Here is a 20,058-nt window from a genome sequence, read left to right on the forward strand (position 1 = left end):
AACTAATGAAAACTCAAGAAATTGTAACCAATTTGTAATGTGAAAAGGTGTAAGACAGGAAATAGTATTACAGCTGTGAAGCTTGCAGTGTAATGTATTGGAGCCAGCAGGAAATATGTTGAACAGTAATAGTAGCAAATAGAGATATCATATTTACTATGTGCCAGGCACCATTGTAAGTACTTTACATATATGTAATTCTCAACATTTTTATGAGGTATGTCTTCTATATTATTGTTACCGCCTTTTCACAGATGAGAAAATTGAGGCAAAAAGGGTTAAGAAACTTGCCTGAGGTCACACAGCTAGTAAATGGCAAAGCCAGGAATTGTACCCAGATCATCTAGCTCCTAAGTTCATACTGATAGCCACTACTGTATTCTGCCTGGTATATAACTCTAAGTGTATAATCTGAAGTAGCTGGGGAAGGGTACTCAAGTAACAGTTGTGCTCTTTCTACTCACACCTTCAGTCATAAAATAAATTTCTGGTGGTTTTTATTACCAGTGTCTTAGGACTGACTGAATGAGTTATGGAATTAAACTAGTATTTTTTAAAGGACCAGTTATAGTCTGTTGATTAATATTAAATCTTTTTAGATTGAGTTTTCTGAGGCATCACTCTTATTATGAGAAATGCTTAAATGAGATAGTCATAAACCCAAGTATAGCTCAACAATAACATTTGTATCAGTGGGGAGTAGATTAACTCCCCATCTGGATTAGTCATGATCAACTGTATATTGAGGTTATAATTACCTCATGGTAATTTCAAGCATTGGTATCCTTCAGTTTTAAAACATACCTACAAAAACATTATTTTACTGTGACATAAATGATACACATTTATTGCACTTTCTATTTTAACAAGTGTTAAACAAATGAACTGTTTGATCTTTCAAACTTATATGGGATTCATTTTTTTAATTATTTGTTCAGTATACATTTATTGAATACTTAATGTATGTCCAGTTTTTAGTTAGGAACTATATATTTAGAGATCAACAAAGTTATAGCTCTAGACAGTGAGTTCATGTTCTAAATGAGGAAAGAACTTTGTAAACTAATAGCAGTAATACCTTGACAAGCTCAATAGTTAAGAAATATAAGACCCATTGAGAACCCAAAGGATGAGTTCATTATTTGAGGTGTGAGTGCTTCACAGATTATTTAGGTGTGAAATTAGATTTTCAAAAATAAATCGAAGTTCAGCAGTAAAACCAGGAAGGAGCTTATAGAGAAGATGGAGTTTTGGATGTATAGAAGGAACAGCAAGATACAAAGCTGGAGAGAGTGAATAATAGCCTTGTAGACTAGACTAAGGAGATTGGATTTAATACTAATAAATGAGCCATGTCCAAAAACATTGTTTTCCTCCTAAGTACATGAGACAGTGTCCTAGATAAATGCTAGAGATACAGAGATAAGATTATAGTGACATTTTTGTTGAATTGATTTGTAAAATTGTTCTTTCCAAATGTATTTTTATAGTGTTTCTTAATTGGTGTACATATGTCTCTGTGGGCCAAGTGAATTTCCTGATACTTTAAAAAAGTCTGAGGTTTTGCCAAAATTGGAAATTAGTTTGGGCTTAATTCGCAGAGGTCTGATAGTAAAGAACAGTTTTTCTTTAAGTGCATCATGGCAGTCAGCCAAAATAATCTATCTAAATAATTAATCTTTATAGTTATTTTTTGGTTGTTTTTAAATGTACAATAGGACTTATTTTAAAAGTTCAAAGGATATATTTAATGATAAAATTTATATAAGCCACTCAGTTTTGTTTCATAAAAATGTTTTCTACTGGATCTTTCCAAAGATAAGAAGTATATCCTTTTCTTTGTTCCCCTGACACACAGTTATTATGCATTCTGACTTTCTGGGGAAAAATTAAAATGAAAAACTCTACTAATCACTGTGATATGTAAATTAACAGATGTTAAACAAGGACTGTAACATTGTGATAATTCAGATAATTGTACTCCAGAATTTGGGATTTCTTCTGGTGATTTCAGGAACTCGAAGATGTTAATGTGGATAGTTTCAAATACTTTAATGCACCCACTTAAAAAAATTACATGTCATTTGCTACAATAAAAGAATGTGTGTAACATGTAATATATGTAAATCTCCCACCCCCCCTGCTTAACAACTGAAATATTACTAAGAATACTAAAATGCTTCACCTCAGAGGTAATCAATGTCTTGAATTTTGTAAACATTTTTTTCTTATAAACCCATTAATCATTTACCACTCTTCATGAAATGTTTGTGAAGATGCATGGTTGAGAGTAGTGGCCTGACATTTGGTAGCACTTCATGTAAATAATTGATGTCAATTATTAGTAGGACATATTTAAAAGGAGTGATATTGGTAGTCCCGTTGCTGGTTTGACTTTACCTATTTTCCTCATTTCTGTCTGTGCCTAAAGAAACACAGATTGTCAAGATTTATGATTAAGGAAAAAAATATCTGTAGGGATCATTTAGATATGCTTTTACCATTATTTTAGACCCATTTTGACAGTATTGTTTTCGTGGTGATTCATTCATTTGACCAAGAAATACTTGACTGTCTGTTAACCATTCCAAGCATGGAGGATATAGCACTGAATAAACCAAGCGAAAATCCCAGCCCTCCTGGACTTTACATTTTAGTTTGGGGGAAAAGCTAATGAATAACATACATAGGCAAACTATTATAGTATGACAAATAATAAATGCTATGCAGAATAATAAAACAGAGAAGAATGAAGAAATTGGGAAGAGAAGGATTATTTTAAATGGGATGGTCAGGAAAACTCTGTAAGAATGTGACCTTAAATAAAGACTTGAAGGAGGTGATGGAGCATCCATGCATATATCCAGGGGAAGAGAAAACAACAAAGGCAAGTGGCCCCTTGGTAGAAGCATACCTAGGATATTAGAGAGACAACAGAGAAGTAAAGCACACCAATTTACATATTGCATTTTTTAAAATTAATTTATATTTTGGCTGCTTTGGGTTTTCGTTGCTGCACCTGCGCTTTCTCTAGTTGCAGTGAGCAGGGACTGCTCTTCATTGCAGTGCACAGACTTCTCATTGGTGACTTCTCTTGTTGCAGAGCACAGGCTCTAGAGCGCAGGCTCAGTAGTTGTGGCACATGGGCTTAGTTGCTCTGCGGCATGTGGGATCTTCTCAGTCCAGGAATCGAACCTGTTTCCCCTGCATTGGCAGGAGGATCTTTAACCACTGCGCCACCAGGGAAGTCCCTACATATCACATTTGATTGTTGTGTTTTCAGGACTTTTTTGAAATATGAAACAGTTCCCCCGCTTTTTTTTGGTGTTTATTTGTATCACGTTAACGTTTGGTGACAACCTAGTTGTCTTAAAAAATACCTCACATTTTTATTTATCTAATTTTTTTTCCCCCTCATGGTATCATTTAACTTATCCCTATATCTCCTGTATTTTGTACCTGAAAGTTAGGTCTAGTGACTTCATTAGGTTACATTTACATTTTTTGGCAAGATAATTTCGTAGGTGATGCTGTGTACTTTACATTTTGTCACAGCTAGCTCATGATGTCAGGTTGTCCACTTATTAGTGATGCTAAGATTGATCAGTTGTTTAAGGTGAAAACTATTGAATTTTTGTAAAACTACTTTTCCCTTTTCAAGTCTCAAGTAATTTGGCATTTTATTAACATTATGCTTATGTCAACTTGCCACTTAAAGGTTTTGGTATTTGTTGACGATGTGTTCCTGAAATTTTGTATTTATTTGATGTAGATACCACTGTGGCCTGAGGTGTGGAAATAGGATATTCTGTATCAATCATTTATGAATTAAAGGATGTCAGTCTCTTCTAATGGGACATACTAATTAGGCATTCTTTTTTTTTAATTATTTATTTATTTATTTTTGGCTGCATTGGGTCTTCGTTGCTGCGCAGGTTTTCTCGTTGTGGCGAGTGGGGGCTACTCTTCATTGCAGTGAGCGGGCTTCTCATTGTGGCTTCTCATTGTGGAGCACGGGCTCTAGGCACATGGGCTTCAGTAGTTGCAGTGCATTGGCTCAGTAGTTGTGGCTCTCGGGCTCTAGAGCACAGGCTCAGTAGTTGTGGCGCACGGGCTTAGTTGCTCTGCGGCATGTGGGATCTTCCCGGACCAGGCTCGAACCCATGTCCCCTGCATTGGCAGGCGGATTCCTATTCACTGCACCACCAGGGAAGTCCTAATTAGACATTCTTAAACAAAAGAGTTATGCCTCCTACAGGAGTCAGGGGAAAAGAATTCTTTGCTTCCTGTTGTGAATAAACCCACCGAGATGACCACACCAGAAACAGAAGTCATTTTTGTCCATCAGTCACTTACTTCAGTAGATTTTATTTCTTTAACGTTTGAATATTTATCATGACCCTGCCATTTCGTCTATCATTATTGTTACTATCTTAAACTGTCTCTGCCCTCACCCTTCTGTTTCTGGATTGACTGCAGTGGTAAGTCACCTTTGCTCCATTTCTTTCACCTTTTCTTCTATTTTCCATATTGGAACCAGAAATATTTTTTTAAAACTCATAGCTGTTGATGCAAATCCTTCAGTGACCATCTACTGTCTCTAGAATAAAGTTTGGCTTCCTAAGCCTTTTTTGATCCAGCCCCATCTTTCTTCTTGGTTACAAAATCTGTTTTAGATTCCAAACTTAAAGTAGCTCTGTGCTCCCTTTTTTGTATCTTTGTTTATAGGCCTTCGCTAATGCTACTGCCTAGAATGCTGTTGACCCTGTTTCCCCTTCCCAGTTGCTTCTGCAGAGAATTGACACTCCTTTCTAAGTACTACGTATGCTTGTCAAGTTCCTGTCATTGTATTTAATTCACTTACTATTTTTTTACATGTTCATCTTCTCAATTAAAATAGAGTTTCTTTAGGGGATGGGAGAAATGGGGAGAAGTTGGTCAAAGAGTATAAATTTCCATTTATAAGATGAATAAGTTCTGGTGATCTAATGTACAGTAGTAGTACGTATTACATACTTGAAACTTGGTAAGAGAGTAGACCTTAAATGTTCTCACCAAAAAAAGAAAAAAAAAAAAAAGCAATGTGATGGGATGGAGATATTAGCTAATGCAATGATGGTAATCACTTTGCAGTACATGTGTATTAAATCGACATGTTGTATACCTTAAGCTTACACAATGTCATCTATCAATTATATCTCAATAAAGCTGGAAAAAAAAATAGAGATTCTTAGAAGAAGACCCTTGTTCTGCTCATCTTTATGTGCCCAAGGACCTGGTGTAGTGCCAGAGCATATTTGTTGCTTAATAAATGTATGAATAGATAAATGGGCGGGTAGATGTTTGGGTGGATGTATAGTTTCTTCAAAGAAGTGTTTGCAAATTACTGTTTTAAGCAATAGTGGTATATATCTTTGGGTAAGTCTATTGAAATTAGGGAACCAAAAGCCATGTTTCACCAAAAATAGGTAACTTTTTTTGTGACATTGCCCATCCGCTGGGTTAAAAATCAAGCCTCTTGGATTTATTCCTAGAGAGTGTTTTATCTCTTTAGATATCTATGGTTTGTGACCACATTGGGTTCCCAAATATCAAATGCTTAGGGATTAGGCAGTTAGCCTTCTACCTCTGTTAGCTGCATGGCTCTACCTTGCAGTGGACCTCTTATAAGATGGTTATTCTAATCCCAGTCAGAGGCTCTCAGTCTTCTAGTTTTTGTTGTTGGCTCTTGTCTCTGAAGCTTGACACCCTTTATCCCACCCCCCATCAGTGTACCCAAAACTTCCAAAATAGACTTCGTTAGTTTCTTGTCTCTAGTTTGGGAGCAGAAACAAAGTGTTCCTCCCATGGAAGAATATTCACTAGACAACCTTTCTGTCCTCCAGGGTTACTGGAGTAAACCAGGTGAAGCCCCATTGTAGAGTAGAGAATATATGGATTTTACAATCCCAGAACCAGAACCCTGTAGCTCTATGATGGAAGACAGGTTCTTTAGAACTTATTTTTCTCATCTTTATACATACTAAGAGTCACCACAGTGTATGGATAGTACAAGATCATATACGTGAAAAGCACATACCATATGAATACTAGCTATATTATGTTATATTTTGCTGTAGATTTCTCCCCTTCTATTCTTCTGAACATACGTAGAGGAATTGCTTTCTTACTGGACCTTTTTGGTTTGCTCTATGTTATCCTTCTTGCATGTCTCTGCCTGATATTCTTCCTACTCTAAGTTTCTTTCTGCTTTTCTGTACCTGTTACTTATTTGATATGGTTTACCTTTTCATTAGTTTATCAATAAACTTCTTATGCAAAGCATTATAATGAGACTGTCCTCAAAGAACCTAAATATTAGTGTGGATAAGCCATTTAGGCTACTTGGTTATTGTCTTCATTTTATTATTGTTATTTCATTTTCTTAGCTATATTGAGAAAAGAAATTACTGGTTTGTGAAGTATGCTAGTTTTCATTACCCTACTGTCCATCATTAACTAGACTAGACTGTTCTTTTCACATGGCATGTATAAGTGTATATAACAGGAAGAAATTTATAACTAGTATCAGAGTAAGGCAAGAAACTGCCTTTTGAAGTAGATATAGGAGATTTTCCTTTTCCCAAAATGTTTTTCCTTTTAATCACAATATTTGCACATGATATAAAAATTAAAAGCAGGCTTCCCTGGTGGCTCAGTGGTTGAGAGTCCGCCTGCCGATGCAGGGGACACGGGTTCGTGCCCTGGTCTGGGAAGATCGCACATGCTGCGGAGCGGCTGGGCCCGTGAGCCATGGCTGCTGAGCCTGCGCGTCCGGAGCCTGAGCTCCGCAATGGGAGAGGCCACAGCAGTGAGAGGCCCGCGTACCGCAAAAAAAAAAAAAAAAAAAAGGACAAAACAGTATACATTTTCAGTGTGGTTAGGAATTGAGCTAGGTGTTCTATTATTGCTATCATTATCTTTAGTATACCACAGGCTTCAGATTTTTCTAGTTGTAGGCTGCTGTTGCCTTGTGCTTAGGATACCAGAGGTTTTTTTTCTCAGCGTTTATGCTGCACCCTCAGCTTTCAGCTCTCTCTGCGCTCCTGTGCCACAGAGTACTCCTGCTCTACACTTCTGAGTGGTGTGGCTTGTTGCTTGGTGCTATGATGAGGGCATGGGGATTCTCTTTTGTCCTAGTCCTGCCTAAATCTTAAGCAAGTCTTCTGTACCTGGAGGTACTTAAGGACCTTCTCAGCTTTCCTGACCCTCCTTCCTATGGCAGTTAAACTTTGCCTGTGTCTGTGGTTGGCGTTGGGTGGGAATTTCCTATCCACCTCCCAATGCCAGCAGACCTCTGTTTGGTATTGGTATAGGATTCAGGGTCCAGGACAGTGTTTTGTCTCCCTCTCTCCCATAGTTAAAGGATTTTTTCTTCTACCCTTCTCCTAGCTGTGGTAGGTCTTTGCTGTGCCATAGTGGTGACTCAGTGTACTGATCCTCCCCCATCAGATTAAGGTTTCTGGCTTTTAGGAGAGAAAGGTCTGGAGAAGTGAGCTGAGTTTTTTACCTGTCCCCCAGCAATTGAGGATCATCCCCTGTAGGCCTGCATTAATAAAGGTTTTGTCTTTTCTTCTGTCTCAGGCTTTAATCACCTAGTTGAAACCTGTGGTCACCTCAAAAAATAGCTTTGGAGCGAGTGCAAATTCCTTGTTATTCTACACTGACACTTGATCTTTGACAGTTTGTTAACATTTTGCCTGATTTCACCTTACCTTTCTCTTCCTTGGTTCTGCCACAGATGACAAAGTTTGTATGTCTCCTCTTTTCTTGCAAGGCTTATCATTCTTTGGAATTCAGGTTACTTCAGTTCAAGATGGGCTTAAGAAAAGCTATGATTTTTTTATGTTGATTCAGCTTATTTTCATTGTTTGTAGCCTTCTATATTCTAACTGGAAGCCAAATCCTGTTGTTACTTCTTTGACTTTGCTTTTAGTGTTGTGTTTTTTTATATAAAAAAATTACTTTTATGTTGATTGAATCTGTTCGTGCTTTATGACTTCTGAGTTTTTTATTATATTTGGAAAAAAGATTTCCCCACTCTGAGACTATTCTTCCTTTTTTTTTTTTTTACTTACTTCTGAGATATACATTTTAAAGTAATAAGTAGAATTATGACTTATAACATTATACCACAACATATAAGATTTTTAGAAATTTTATGTAATGTCTGAAACATTTATATTAACATATTTCCGTACAAATAACCCAAAGAAAGTTTAGTATTAGTTGTTTTTTTGTTTGTTTCTTTTTTTATACTACAGATTCTAATTAGTCATCAATTTTATACACATCAATGTATACATGTCAATCCCAATCACCCAATTCAGCACGCTACCATCCCCACCCCACCGCGGTTTCCCCCGCTTGGTGGACATGTTTGTTCTCTACATCTGAGTCTCAACTTCTGCCCTGCAAACCAGTTCATCTGTACCATTTTTCTAGGTTCCACATACATGCGTTAATATATGATATTTGTTTTCCTCTTTCTGACTTACTTCACTCTGTATCACAGTCTTTAGATCCATCCACGTCTCAACAAATGACTAAATTTCATTCCTTTTTATGGCTGAGTAATACTCCATTGTATATATGTACCACAACTTCTTTATCCATTTGTCTGTCAGTGGGCATTTAGGTTGCTTTCATGACCTGGCTATTGTAAATAGTGCTGCAGTGAAGATTGGGGTGCATATGTCTTTTTGAATTATGGTTTTCTCTGGGTATATGCCCAGTAGTGGGATTGCTGGATCATATGGTAGTTCTATTTTTAGTTTATTAAGGTACCTCCATACTGTTCTCCATAGTGACTGTATCAATTTACATTCCCACCAAGAGTGCACGAGGGTTCCCTTTTCACCACACCCTCTCCAGCATTTGTTGTTTGTAGATTTTCTGATGATGCCCATTCTAACTGGTGTGAGGTGATACCTCATTGTAGTTTTGATGTGCATTTCTCTAATAATTGTTGATGTTGAGCAGCTTTTCATGTGCTTCTTGGGCATCTCTATGTCTTCTTTGGAGAAATGTCTATTTAGGTATTCTGCCCATTTTTGGATTAGGTTGTTTGTTTCTTCAATATTGAGCTGCATGAGCTGTTTATATATTTTGGAGATTAATCCTTTGTCCGTTGATTCATTGGCAAATATTTTCTCCCATTCTGAGGGTTGTCTTTTCATCTTGTTTATGGTTTCCTTTGCTGTGCAAAAGCTTTGAAGTTTCTTTAGGTCCCATTTGTTTATTCTTGTTTTTATTTCCATTACTCTAGGAGGTGGATCAAAAAAGATCTTGCTGTGATTTATGTCAAAGAGTGTTCTTCCTATGTTTTCCTCTAAGAGTTTTATAGTGTCCGGTCTTAACATATAGGTCTTGAATCCATTTTGAGTTTTATTTTTGTGTATGGTGTTAGGGAGTGTTCTGATTTCATTCTTTTACATGTAGCTGTCCGGTTTTCCCAGCACCACTTATTGAAGAGACTGTGTTTTCTCCCTTGTATATGCTTGCCTCCTTTGTCATTGATTAGTTGACCATAGGTGTGTGGGTTTATCTCTGGGCTTTCTGTGTTGTTCCATTGATCTATGTTTCTGTTTTTGTGCCAGTACCATATTGTCTTGATTACTGTAGTTTTGTAGTATAGTCTGAAGTCAGGAAGTCTGATTCCTCCAGCTCTGTTTTTTCCCTTCAAAACTGCTTTGGCTATTTGGGGTCTTTTGTGTCTCCATACAAATTTTAAAATGATTTGATCTAGTTCCATAAAAAATACCATTGGTAATTGGATAGGGATTGTATTGAATCTGTATATTGCTTTCAGTAGTATAGTCATTTTCACAATATTGATTCTTCCAATCCAAGAACATGGATTATGGAGAGAGTATATCTCTCCATCTGTTGGCATCATCTTTAATTTTTTCATCAGTGTCTTATAGTTTTCTGCATACAGGTCTTTTGTCTCCTTAGGTAGGTCTTTTTGTTGCAGTGGTAAATGGGAGTGTTTCCATAATTTCTTTTTCAGATTTTTCATCATAAGTGTATAGGAATGCAAGAGATTTCTGTGCATTAATTTTGTATCCTACAACTTTACCGAATTCATTGATTAGCTCTAATAGTTATCTGGTGGCAATTTTAGGATTCTCTATTTATAGTATCATGTCATCTGCAAACAGTGACAGTTTTACTTCTTCTTTGCAATTTGTATTCCTTTTATTTCTTTTTCTTCTCTGATTGCTGTGGCTAGGACTTCCAAAACTATGTTGAATAATAGTGGTGAGAGTGGACATCCTTGTCTCATTCCTGATCTTAGAGGAAATGCTTTCAGTTTTTCACCATTGAGAATGATGTTTGCTGTGGGTTTGTCGTATATGGCCTTTATTATGTTGAGGTAGGTTCCCTCTGTGCCCACTTTCTGGAGAGTTTTTATCATAAATGGGTGTTGAATTTTGTCAAAAACTTTTTCTGCATTTATTGAGATGATCATATGGTCTTTATTCTTCAGTTTGTCAATATGATGTATCACGTTGATTGATTTGCGTATATTGAAGAACCCTTGCATCCCTGGAATAAATCGCACTTGATCATGGTGTATGATCCTTTTAATGTATTGTTGGATTCCGTTTGCTAGTATTTTGTTGAGGATTTTTGCATCTATATTCATCAGTGATATTGGTCTGTAATTTTCTTTTTTTGTAGTATCTTTGTCTGGTTTTGGTATCGGGGTGATGGTGGCCTCATAGAATGAGTTTGGGAGTGTTCCGTCCTCTGCAATTTTTTGGAAGAGTTTGAGAAGGATGGGTGTTAGCGCTTCTCTAAGTGTTTGATAGAAGTCACCTGTGAAGCCATCTGGTCCTGGACTTTTGTTTGTTGGAAGATTTTTAATCACAGTTTAAATTTCATTACTCTGATGAGTATGTTCATGTTTTCTCTTTCTTCCTGGTTCGGTCTTAGAAGATTATACTTTTCTAAGATTTGTTCATTTCTTCCAGGTGGTCCATTTTATTGGCATAGAGTTGCTTGTAGTAGTCTCAGAATGCTTTGTATTTCTGCGGTGTCTGTTGTAACTTCTCCTTTTTCATTTTTAATTTTATTGATTTGAGTCCTCTTCCTCTTTTTCTTGATGACTCTGGCAATGGTTTATCAATTTTGTTTATCTTCTCAAAGAACCAGCTTTTAGTTTTATTGATCATTGCTATCGTTTTCTTTGTTTTTATTTCATTTATTTCTGCTCTGATCTTTATGATTTCTTCCCTTCTGATAACTTTGGGTTTGTTTTTTCTTCTTTCTCTAGTTTCTTTAGATGTAAGGTTAGATTGGTTTTTGTGAGATTTTTCTTGTTTCTCTAGCTAGGCTTGTATAGCTATAAACTTACCTCTTAGAACTGCTTTTGCTGCATCCCATAGGTTTTGAATGGTCGTGTTTTCATTGTCATTTGTCTCTAGGTATTTTTTGATTTCCTCTTTGATTTCTTCAGTGATCTCTTGGTTATTTAGTAACGTATTGTTTATCCTCCATGTTTTTGTCTTTTTTACGTTTTTTCCCTGTAATTCATTTCTAATCTCATAGCTTTGTGGTCAGAAAAGATGGCATGATATGATTTCAGTTTTCTTAAATTTACTGAGGCTTGATTTGTGACCCAAGTTGTGATCTGTCCTGGAGAATGTTCCGTGCGCACTTGAGAAGAAAGTGTAATCTGCTGTGTTTGGATGGAATGTCCTATAAATATCAATTAAATCTATCTGGTCTGTTGTGTCATTTAAAGCGTCTGTTTCCTTATTTAATTTCATTTTGGATGATATGTCCGTTGGTGTAAGTGAGATGTTAAGTCCTCCACTATTATTCTGTTACTGTCAATTTCCTCTTTTATACCTGTTAGCAGTTGCCTTATGTATTGAGGTGCTCCTATGTTGGGTGCATATATATTTATAATTGTTGTATCTTCTTGGATTGATCCCTTGATCATTATGTAGTGTCTTTCCTTGTCTCTTGTACCATTCTTTATTTTAAAGTATTTTATCTGATATGAGTATAGCTACTCCAGCTTTCTTTTGATTTCCATTTGCATGGAATATCTTTTTCCATCCCCTCACTTTCAGTCTGTATGTATCCCTAGGTCTGAAGTGGGTCTCTTGTAGACAGCATATATATGGGTCTTGTTTTTGTATCCATTCAGCAAGCCTGTGTCTTTTGGTTGGAGCATTTAATCCATTCACTTTTAAGGTAATTATCGATGTGTATGTTCCTATGACCATTTTCTTAATTGTTTTGCGTTTGTTTTTGTAGGTCCTTTTCTTCTCTTGTGTTTCCCAGTTAGAGAAGTTCCTTTAGCTTTTGTTGTAGAGCTGGTTTGGTGGTGCTGAATTCTCTTAGCTCTTGCTTGTCTGTAAAGCTTTTGATTTCTCCATTGAATCTGAATGAGATTCTTGCCGGGTAGAGTAATCTTGGTTGTAGGTTCTTCCCTTTCATCACTTTAAGTATATCATGGCACTCCCTTCTGGCTTGTACAGTTTCTGCTGAGAAATCAGCTGTTAACCTTATGGCAGTTTCCTTGTATGTTATTTGTCGTTTTTCCCTTGCTGCATTCAGTAATTTTTCCTTGTCTTTAATTTTTGCCAGTTTGATTACTATGTGTCTCGGCATGTTTCTTCTTGTGTTTATCCTATATGGGACTCACTGTGCTTCTTGACTTGGGTGGTTATTTCCTTTTCCATGTTAGGGAAATTTTCGACTATAATCTCTTCAGATATTTTCTCAGGTCCTTTCTCTCTCTCTTCTCCTTCTGGGACCTCTATAATGCGAATGTTGTTGCGTTTAATGTCGTCCCAGAGGTCTCTTAGGCTGTCTTCATTTCTTTTCATTCTTTTTTCTTTATTCTGTTCTGTGGCAGTGAATTCCACCATTCTGTCTTCCAGGTCACTTATCCGTTCTTCTGCCTCAGTTATTCTGCTATTGATTCCTTCTAGTGTAGTTTTCATTTCAGTTATTGTATTGTTCATCTCTGTTTGTTTGTTCTTTAATTCTTCTAGGTCTTTGTTAAACATTTCTTGCATCCTCTCGATCTTTGCCTCCATTCGATCTTTGCCTCCATTCGATCTTTGCCTCCATTCTTTTTCTGAGGTCCTGGATCATCTTCACTATCATTATTCTGAATTCTTTTTCTGGAAGGTTGTCTATCTCAATTTCATTTAGTTGTTTTTATGGGGTTTTATCTTGTTCCTTTATCTGGTACATAGCCGTCTGCCTTTTCATCTGGTCTATCTCTCTATGAATGTTGTTTTTGTTCCACAGGCTGCATGATTGTAGTTCTTCTTGCTTCTGCTGTCTGCCCTCTGGTGGATGAGGCTATCTAAGAGGCTTGATGGGAGGGACTCTCTTCCATGTTTTCTTTTTACACACACACACACACACACACACACACACACACACACACACACACACACACACACACACACACACACACACACACACACACACACACACACTGAGAGAGATAAACTGACACCAAGCATTGTAAATGGATGACCACAATGAAAGCAACAATGATTGCAATTACCAACATGAAACACTCATACTATGTCATAATATTGACGTTCAGTCCAGTAATCCTCCACTGTAACAGCTCCTTTACTTCGCAGTGAAAATTGATTTGTATATTTTTTGCCTCTGTGTCCTTGTGGGATTTTTTATTTAAAGAGAAAGTCACAAAAATTATAATCATACTCATCAGCTCACTCAGTCCCATGTAATTAATATTTTTTTCATCTTGATCTTTTGTTAGCACTTTAATGAATTCATCAGTTTTCCATTAGAGTTCTGAAAATACTTATTCATTCAGTTCAGCAGTATAGTCAGTTACCAGAAACCTGTACTTGTCAGAGTCTTTTCCATGAATTCCTTGAAGATGAAACCCTTGTATAGGAACATTTTTGCAAATGCATCAGAGTATACCCAGAACTGTCTGTAAATGACAAAAGACTTAAAAATGACCACGGTTAAAGATTCTTCCACGTTTTCTGCTATTTCTTTTTTTGGTTGAGTATTTTTAAGTGTTTTGATTTCATTAGGAATTTATTTTAGTGTATGGTGCAATACATATCTGATTTTTTTCTAATGAAAAGCCAGTTGTACTGTACCAAAGTCATTTACTGAATAATTCATCTTTTCCCACTGCTTGTAATTCTGCTATAACAGGAATGGATTTGTTTGTGAGTAACAGAAAATCTGACCAACAGTGGCTTTAATTCACAGGAGTTTGTCTCACACAAAATAAATTTGGGAGTAGAGAGAACATGGTTGGTATTGATACTACACCTCAACAGAGCAAAGACCTACATTTTTTCCATCTTTCTCTGTACCATTCTTTATCTTCATACTGTCCCCTCATGGTTGCAAAATGGCTGTTGACCATCAGCACCACATATGAGTTCCAAATCAATGAAAAAGGAAAGGACAGAAGGTTTAAAAGGTAATACTAACCTACTTTGTCTATTTTAAAAGGTTTTTTCCACAGGCCTCATCTAGCATTTACATGTTTTTTTTCTCTGATATGTCTTGCACATTATTTTCTAGGCTACTAATGTATCTCCTATCAGTAACCATCCTTTCCTTCAGTTCATCAACTGAATTTTTTAAGAAATAAAGTATTTTAGGTATTTGCAACCTCATGTTAATGGCAGCATTATTTACAATAGCCAAACATGGAAATAACCTAAGTGTCCATCAATGGATGAATGGGTGAAGAAAATGTGGTAAACGCGTGCGCGCGCGCGCGCACACACACACACACGCACACACTCAGAGGAATAGTATTCAGTTGTTAAAAAGAGGAAATTTTGCCATTTGTGACAACATGGACGGACCTTGAGGACATTACACTAAGTGAAATAAGTCAGAGAAAGACAAATACCATATGATCTCACTTATATGTGAAATGAAAATAACAACAACAACAAAACAACACAAAAGAACTCTGAGCGAGCTCATAGATACAGAGAACAGAGTAGTTGCCAGGGTTTGGGGGGAATGGGCAAAATGGGTGAAGTGGGACAAAAGGTACAAACTTCCAGTTGTACTATAAATAAGTCCTGGGGATGTAAAGTATGGTGACTATAGTTATTAATACTGTATTGCATATTGAAAAATTGCTAAGAGTGTAGATCTTAATAGTTCTCATTACAAGAAAAGCAAAATAATTTGTAACTGTTTATGGTGACAGATGTCAACTACACTTATTGTGATTATTTTGTAATATATACAAATATTGAATCATTATATTTTATACCTGGAACTAATGTTATATGTGAATTATACTTCAAAAAAAGTGTGTTTGTCAGTTCCCTAGAGTTTTGTTTTGTTTTATGCTGCATTTGAATCTTTGAAGTATACTTATGTTTTATTTAGGTTTTCCTAAATGGTGATTTTTCTGGCTTCCTTTCCTCTTGCTGTTGGGGCTGTTTAGATAGATTCTTTTCTTTGTACTTTCCTTGGGGCCCAGATCTGGTTGTGAGCACTAAATGGCTGAATCTCACAGTTGGTACAAAGCAAAAGAGACTCTACCCTGGTGGGCTTTTGTGAAATGGACGCAGCAGGCAGCCTTCAGAGATACCTTTGAGAAGCGTCTCCCCTCTCCATCCTGCTACCCTCTCCAGTCTGTGCTCCCACACCCCCAGTCTAAAGAGCAGGGAGGATTCAGCTAGCCCCTTCAGTTCCTTTTTGATGTCCTATAGAGCTTAGTAACCCACATAATACTCATGTAGTGCCAAAATTAACTTTCTTTGGGGATATTTGACTGACTGCCAAGCTCTTCCCTATCTCTGCTTTCTGTTCCTTGCTCTTGGGATTTCTTGCTGTTCTAAGTGTCACACTAGTTCTCTTTCCTGGGACACCAACAGAGCTCAAGACCTCATTTATAACCAATTTTCCTAACAGCAGTTTGGCCTAGAAAAGACAAATAGCCACAAATTGAGAGTATACAGATAACTATGTTCACAGAATTTTGCACTCTCTGCCTTGTGAATTTCCATTCCTCCACCAAAATGTTTTAGGCTGGAGTGGGAAACCTCTGCTGGGTTCAACTGTCAGTTTCGTATTTTAAACAAGATAACACAATCTCGTGATACCAAGAGCCCATGCTAGATATTTTTCGTTGAAAAGTTAATAAATTCACTCCATAAAATAGAGTTAATTGAAAGTTCATAGTAAAATTGGAAAAAACAGGTTTGCAGTTTCAGATGTGAAAAGTTGGTTTTGGACTTCTTAATGAAGTGCTTATACTCTTGAAACTGTCAGTTCTTTAAAGTGTCTATTTAAAATAATTGAAAGATGCTATATTTCACAGGTATCACCATTAGTTTGATCTGAATTCAGTAGCAAATATCCTTTCTAGTCTAAACTTCAATTCTTTTTTAATTTCCTACTTTAAATTATCTCAACTAGGACCCAAGTACAGCAAAACTGGAACTATTATTTTGAATGAATGGCTTAGAATAATGGATTAAATACTGGTTGTAAATAATAATTTTGAGCACATTAACAATTTAGATGTTGAAGATCAAAACAAGCAAAAAAAGAGAAAGACATCTTGTGCCCCTTGATTTCTGTCCATATCTACTTTGAGAAAAATGTTCCTTTTCCAGTAGGAGGAAAAAATACTGATCAAACTTGATGTCATATTTAATATGTTCTTTTTTTATCCCTTTTAGGACAGTGGTGATTACCCCCTTACCATGCCTGGACCTCAGTGGAAAAAATTTCGTTCAAACTTTTGTGAATTTATTGGAGTCCTGATTCGACAATGTCAGTATAGCATAATTTATGATGAGTATATGATGGACACAGTAATCTCCCTTTTGACTGGTTTGTCAGACTCCCAGGTCAGAGCTTTTAGACATACAAGTACCCTTGCTGGTAAGTAACCAACATTTTATTTCCTTTTCAATTTAGTTTTGTTAAATATGTTCTATTCTAGTTAAGTTTTATTTAGATTAAATATTAAATTCATTACTTTGCTCTTGAAAAATAGTTTTTCTCCAAAATTCACGTGAATGGTTTGTATTCTCTAAGTAAAATGTGTGCCTATTTTGATAACTGGCATTTGATAGTCTTGAGAATGAAAATTGAAATTTTCTGGCGAGTGTTACCAAATCTCTTTCTGAACATGTATTTTCCTGCATTTTTATTTTATAACCAAATAAATTTTAAGAGTCCACCAGGCCATGTTCTTTGGTAAACCCAAATAATAGTTGAAATTCCAAATTCATAGTAGTTTTTCTACTTAATTACATTGCTTCATAGTTCATTGTTATTATACATAAATGTGTAAATTTTGTTTATATATATGTATTTTTAAACAATTCTATCCAATTGTAATAGGTAAGTGTGACCTAGCTGGCATTTTTTCTATTCCTAGTGCTGTAATAACCTAAATGTAATGTCTCTAAAATCAGTTCAGGTAGGTAGGCTGAGTCCTGAAGAACTGACATTATAATTTTCACTTTTGCTTTTATTTTAGAATTATGTAGACAAATTGAGTCAAGTATGTTCTTTTTCCCCTTGTTTTTCCGTAACAAGGTAATTTTGTTAATTTAGCCATCGTTCTCAATTCCTCAACGATTTTAACTGTGCTTACCTAAAATGACTAAATGATTGTTCTTTTTCTCCTGTAATACAGAGAGAGAGAATGTGTGTGTATGTACGTACACATATATTTAAATACTCCCAAATTACATCCTTTTTAATAGCAATAACTCTGGCTATATTCATCTTGCACATTACCATGACAAAAAATGAGATTTAATTTAATTAATTGCATTTCATCTTGAATTTAAATTTCTCATTTATCTAATTTATTGAATGCATTGATTCTTAAACTTTAGCATGCATCAGAATCACCTCCAGGCCTTACTGAAACAGATTGTGTGGCCTTGCCCCCGAGTTTAACAGGTTTCTAGCTGTTGCTGACACTGATACTTTGGGGACTACACATTGCAAACCCTGGATTTAAAATTTTATCATTTTCTGGTTTAACCTGTTGCCTAAAGCCAATGTGATAATTTTATATAGAGTCATCCATATTTTTTTCCACTCCTTTTTCCTTCCTTAATGTGGTTAATACATATTATTAGTGTCCATTATTCCCTTAGTTGCAGTTCTATATGGAGCAAACATGACACACAGTTATTCTTTTGAGGGTGTCCTTTTTCTCACTGGGAAAAGAGGAAGATCTTTTACTTAATTTTATCTTTTTTAAAAAGGTAAAATCACACAATTTATTGTTGAAAAAATTTTCTATATAGAACAAACATCAAACATGTTTTATTCTGTGTTTTGAGAGTATCCTCTTCCTCATTATTAGGAATAAAAAGAGATCTTGTACCCAGTTGTAACTTTTTGAAAAGGTACTGTAAATATACTGTTTATTACTTAAAAGTTATCTGATGCTATACAATTTTTCTTTCTAATTTCATCACTTTTAGAATCTTCTGCCCTTTATGTTTGCTTTTTTTCTTTTCTTTATATTTTCTGTTTACTTTTCATCTTTCTTTTATCTACGTACAGTAATTCTTGTTTAGCTGGTTTTCAGATGCATAGTAAATGCAGTGATTTGAAATAAACAAAACTTAAACATAAGATAGAAGTTACTTCTGAATAGCCAAAATTACTGCCATAAAGAGTTATTATCTAGTTTCCCAATGCCAAGAGAGAAAGAGAAGCAAGTGTTAGATTGGAGGACAAGTGTTAGATTCTGTCCTGCTGACAGAATTGTGAAACGATAATTTATAACAAAAAAGACAAAAAAAATTTGCTTACAGATATCAAGATACAGAGCAATCTGAGGCTCCTCTGTAGCGGCCAGCTACCTCTGTTTAATCCAGAAACCTGTGTGCATTTTATATAAAAGACTAAATATATGCCACATACTCTATGAACACAAGAGAAGGAATAGTATATTATAGAAATAGACAGAATATTTTGAGTTTTAAAACATTTCAGTTTCCTGAAAAATGCAGTTTAATTCATTTGCATTTGTCCTTCACTGCCATGTAAATGAAATATTACTGTATTTTACTGACTTTATGATGGTCCATTTCAGCTCTTCTTTCCATTGGCCCATTTTCAGTGACTTTTATTATTTTCTTGTTTTTCGTATATTTATCCCTTTGGTAATCTATACATTGCTAATTTTGTGTGTGCTTAAACATATTTTAATTATGGCTTTCCTCCTATTTCTTTTGAGTTGAGTTGCTCCCTCCTCCTTCCAGTGCCTTTCTGTCTTTCTTTTCTCACAATTTACCTGTGATCATGATAGCTTTTAAAACTGCCTGATAAATGCCATTTGGTTTTTCTCCTCAGCTTTTTTTTATATCATCTAGCCTATTTGTATTTGTTAATTACTTTTCAAAATCAGAAATCAAGAAAAATAGGAGATCAATGTTATGTTTATACTTATTTTTTAAAAGCTAACCTATTCTCAAATTTATTTCAAAATATTACTGTAATTTCTCTGTGTACATTAATGATCATGTCTTCCAAAGCTCAGTTTCATAAAAAGTGAGACATCAGTCACCTACCCAACAACAAAGCACAGAGATCTTGCTGAGAACTTAATTCCAGGCTGGATAATAATTATCCATCTTTTCAAGGATAATTTTCTTTTCATCTTTGCTCTCTTTTCTGGTACCCCCTCCCTTTTTTTCTTTTATGGTATGTGTATAAGGGGTAGATTAAAAGATAATCATTTTTATTCACTTTGCAGGAGGAGTCTTGGGGACTAGATAAAATGGGCAGGAACATTTAATCCTCTGCTTCAAAGACTATGTGCATGGACAGTTACAAGGCAGTTATGGCCAGATATGATTATCGGCTTTGGAATAAAATGCTCCTTGACATTGCTTATATCTTAGCTGAGAAGAGAGACAATCAGGTTAGTTGTTTTGTAGGGTACAGACAAGATAAGTTTTAGAGCTTCATAAATCATCAGAGTGGTTTTATCAATAGTACTTTTAATCTATTTTCCAAATATCCCATTTT

At 35.6% G+C, this 20,058-nt stretch overlaps 1 protein-coding gene across 2 annotated transcripts in view; it reads left to right on the forward strand.

Moving 5' to 3' along the window:
* Positions 1-20,058, forward strand: part of STAG1 (STAG1 cohesin complex component) — a gene marked incomplete at its 3' end in the record, with an annotated part of 421,944 nt that overhangs the window by 242,172 nt on the left and 159,714 nt on the right. For both annotated transcript variants that reach the window (XM_082655685.1, XM_082655684.1), the window contains exon 7: positions 16,731-16,935. In XM_082655685.1, coding sequence (XP_082511811.1) covers positions 16,731-16,935 — 205 coding nt within the window. The remainder of the gene's footprint in view (positions 1-16,730; positions 16,936-20,058) is intronic.

This window comes from Grampus griseus, assembly GCF_964374135.1.
Source record: "Grampus griseus genome assembly, chromosome: 5".
Taxonomy (NCBI): domain Eukaryota; kingdom Metazoa; phylum Chordata; class Mammalia; order Artiodactyla; family Delphinidae; genus Grampus; species Grampus griseus.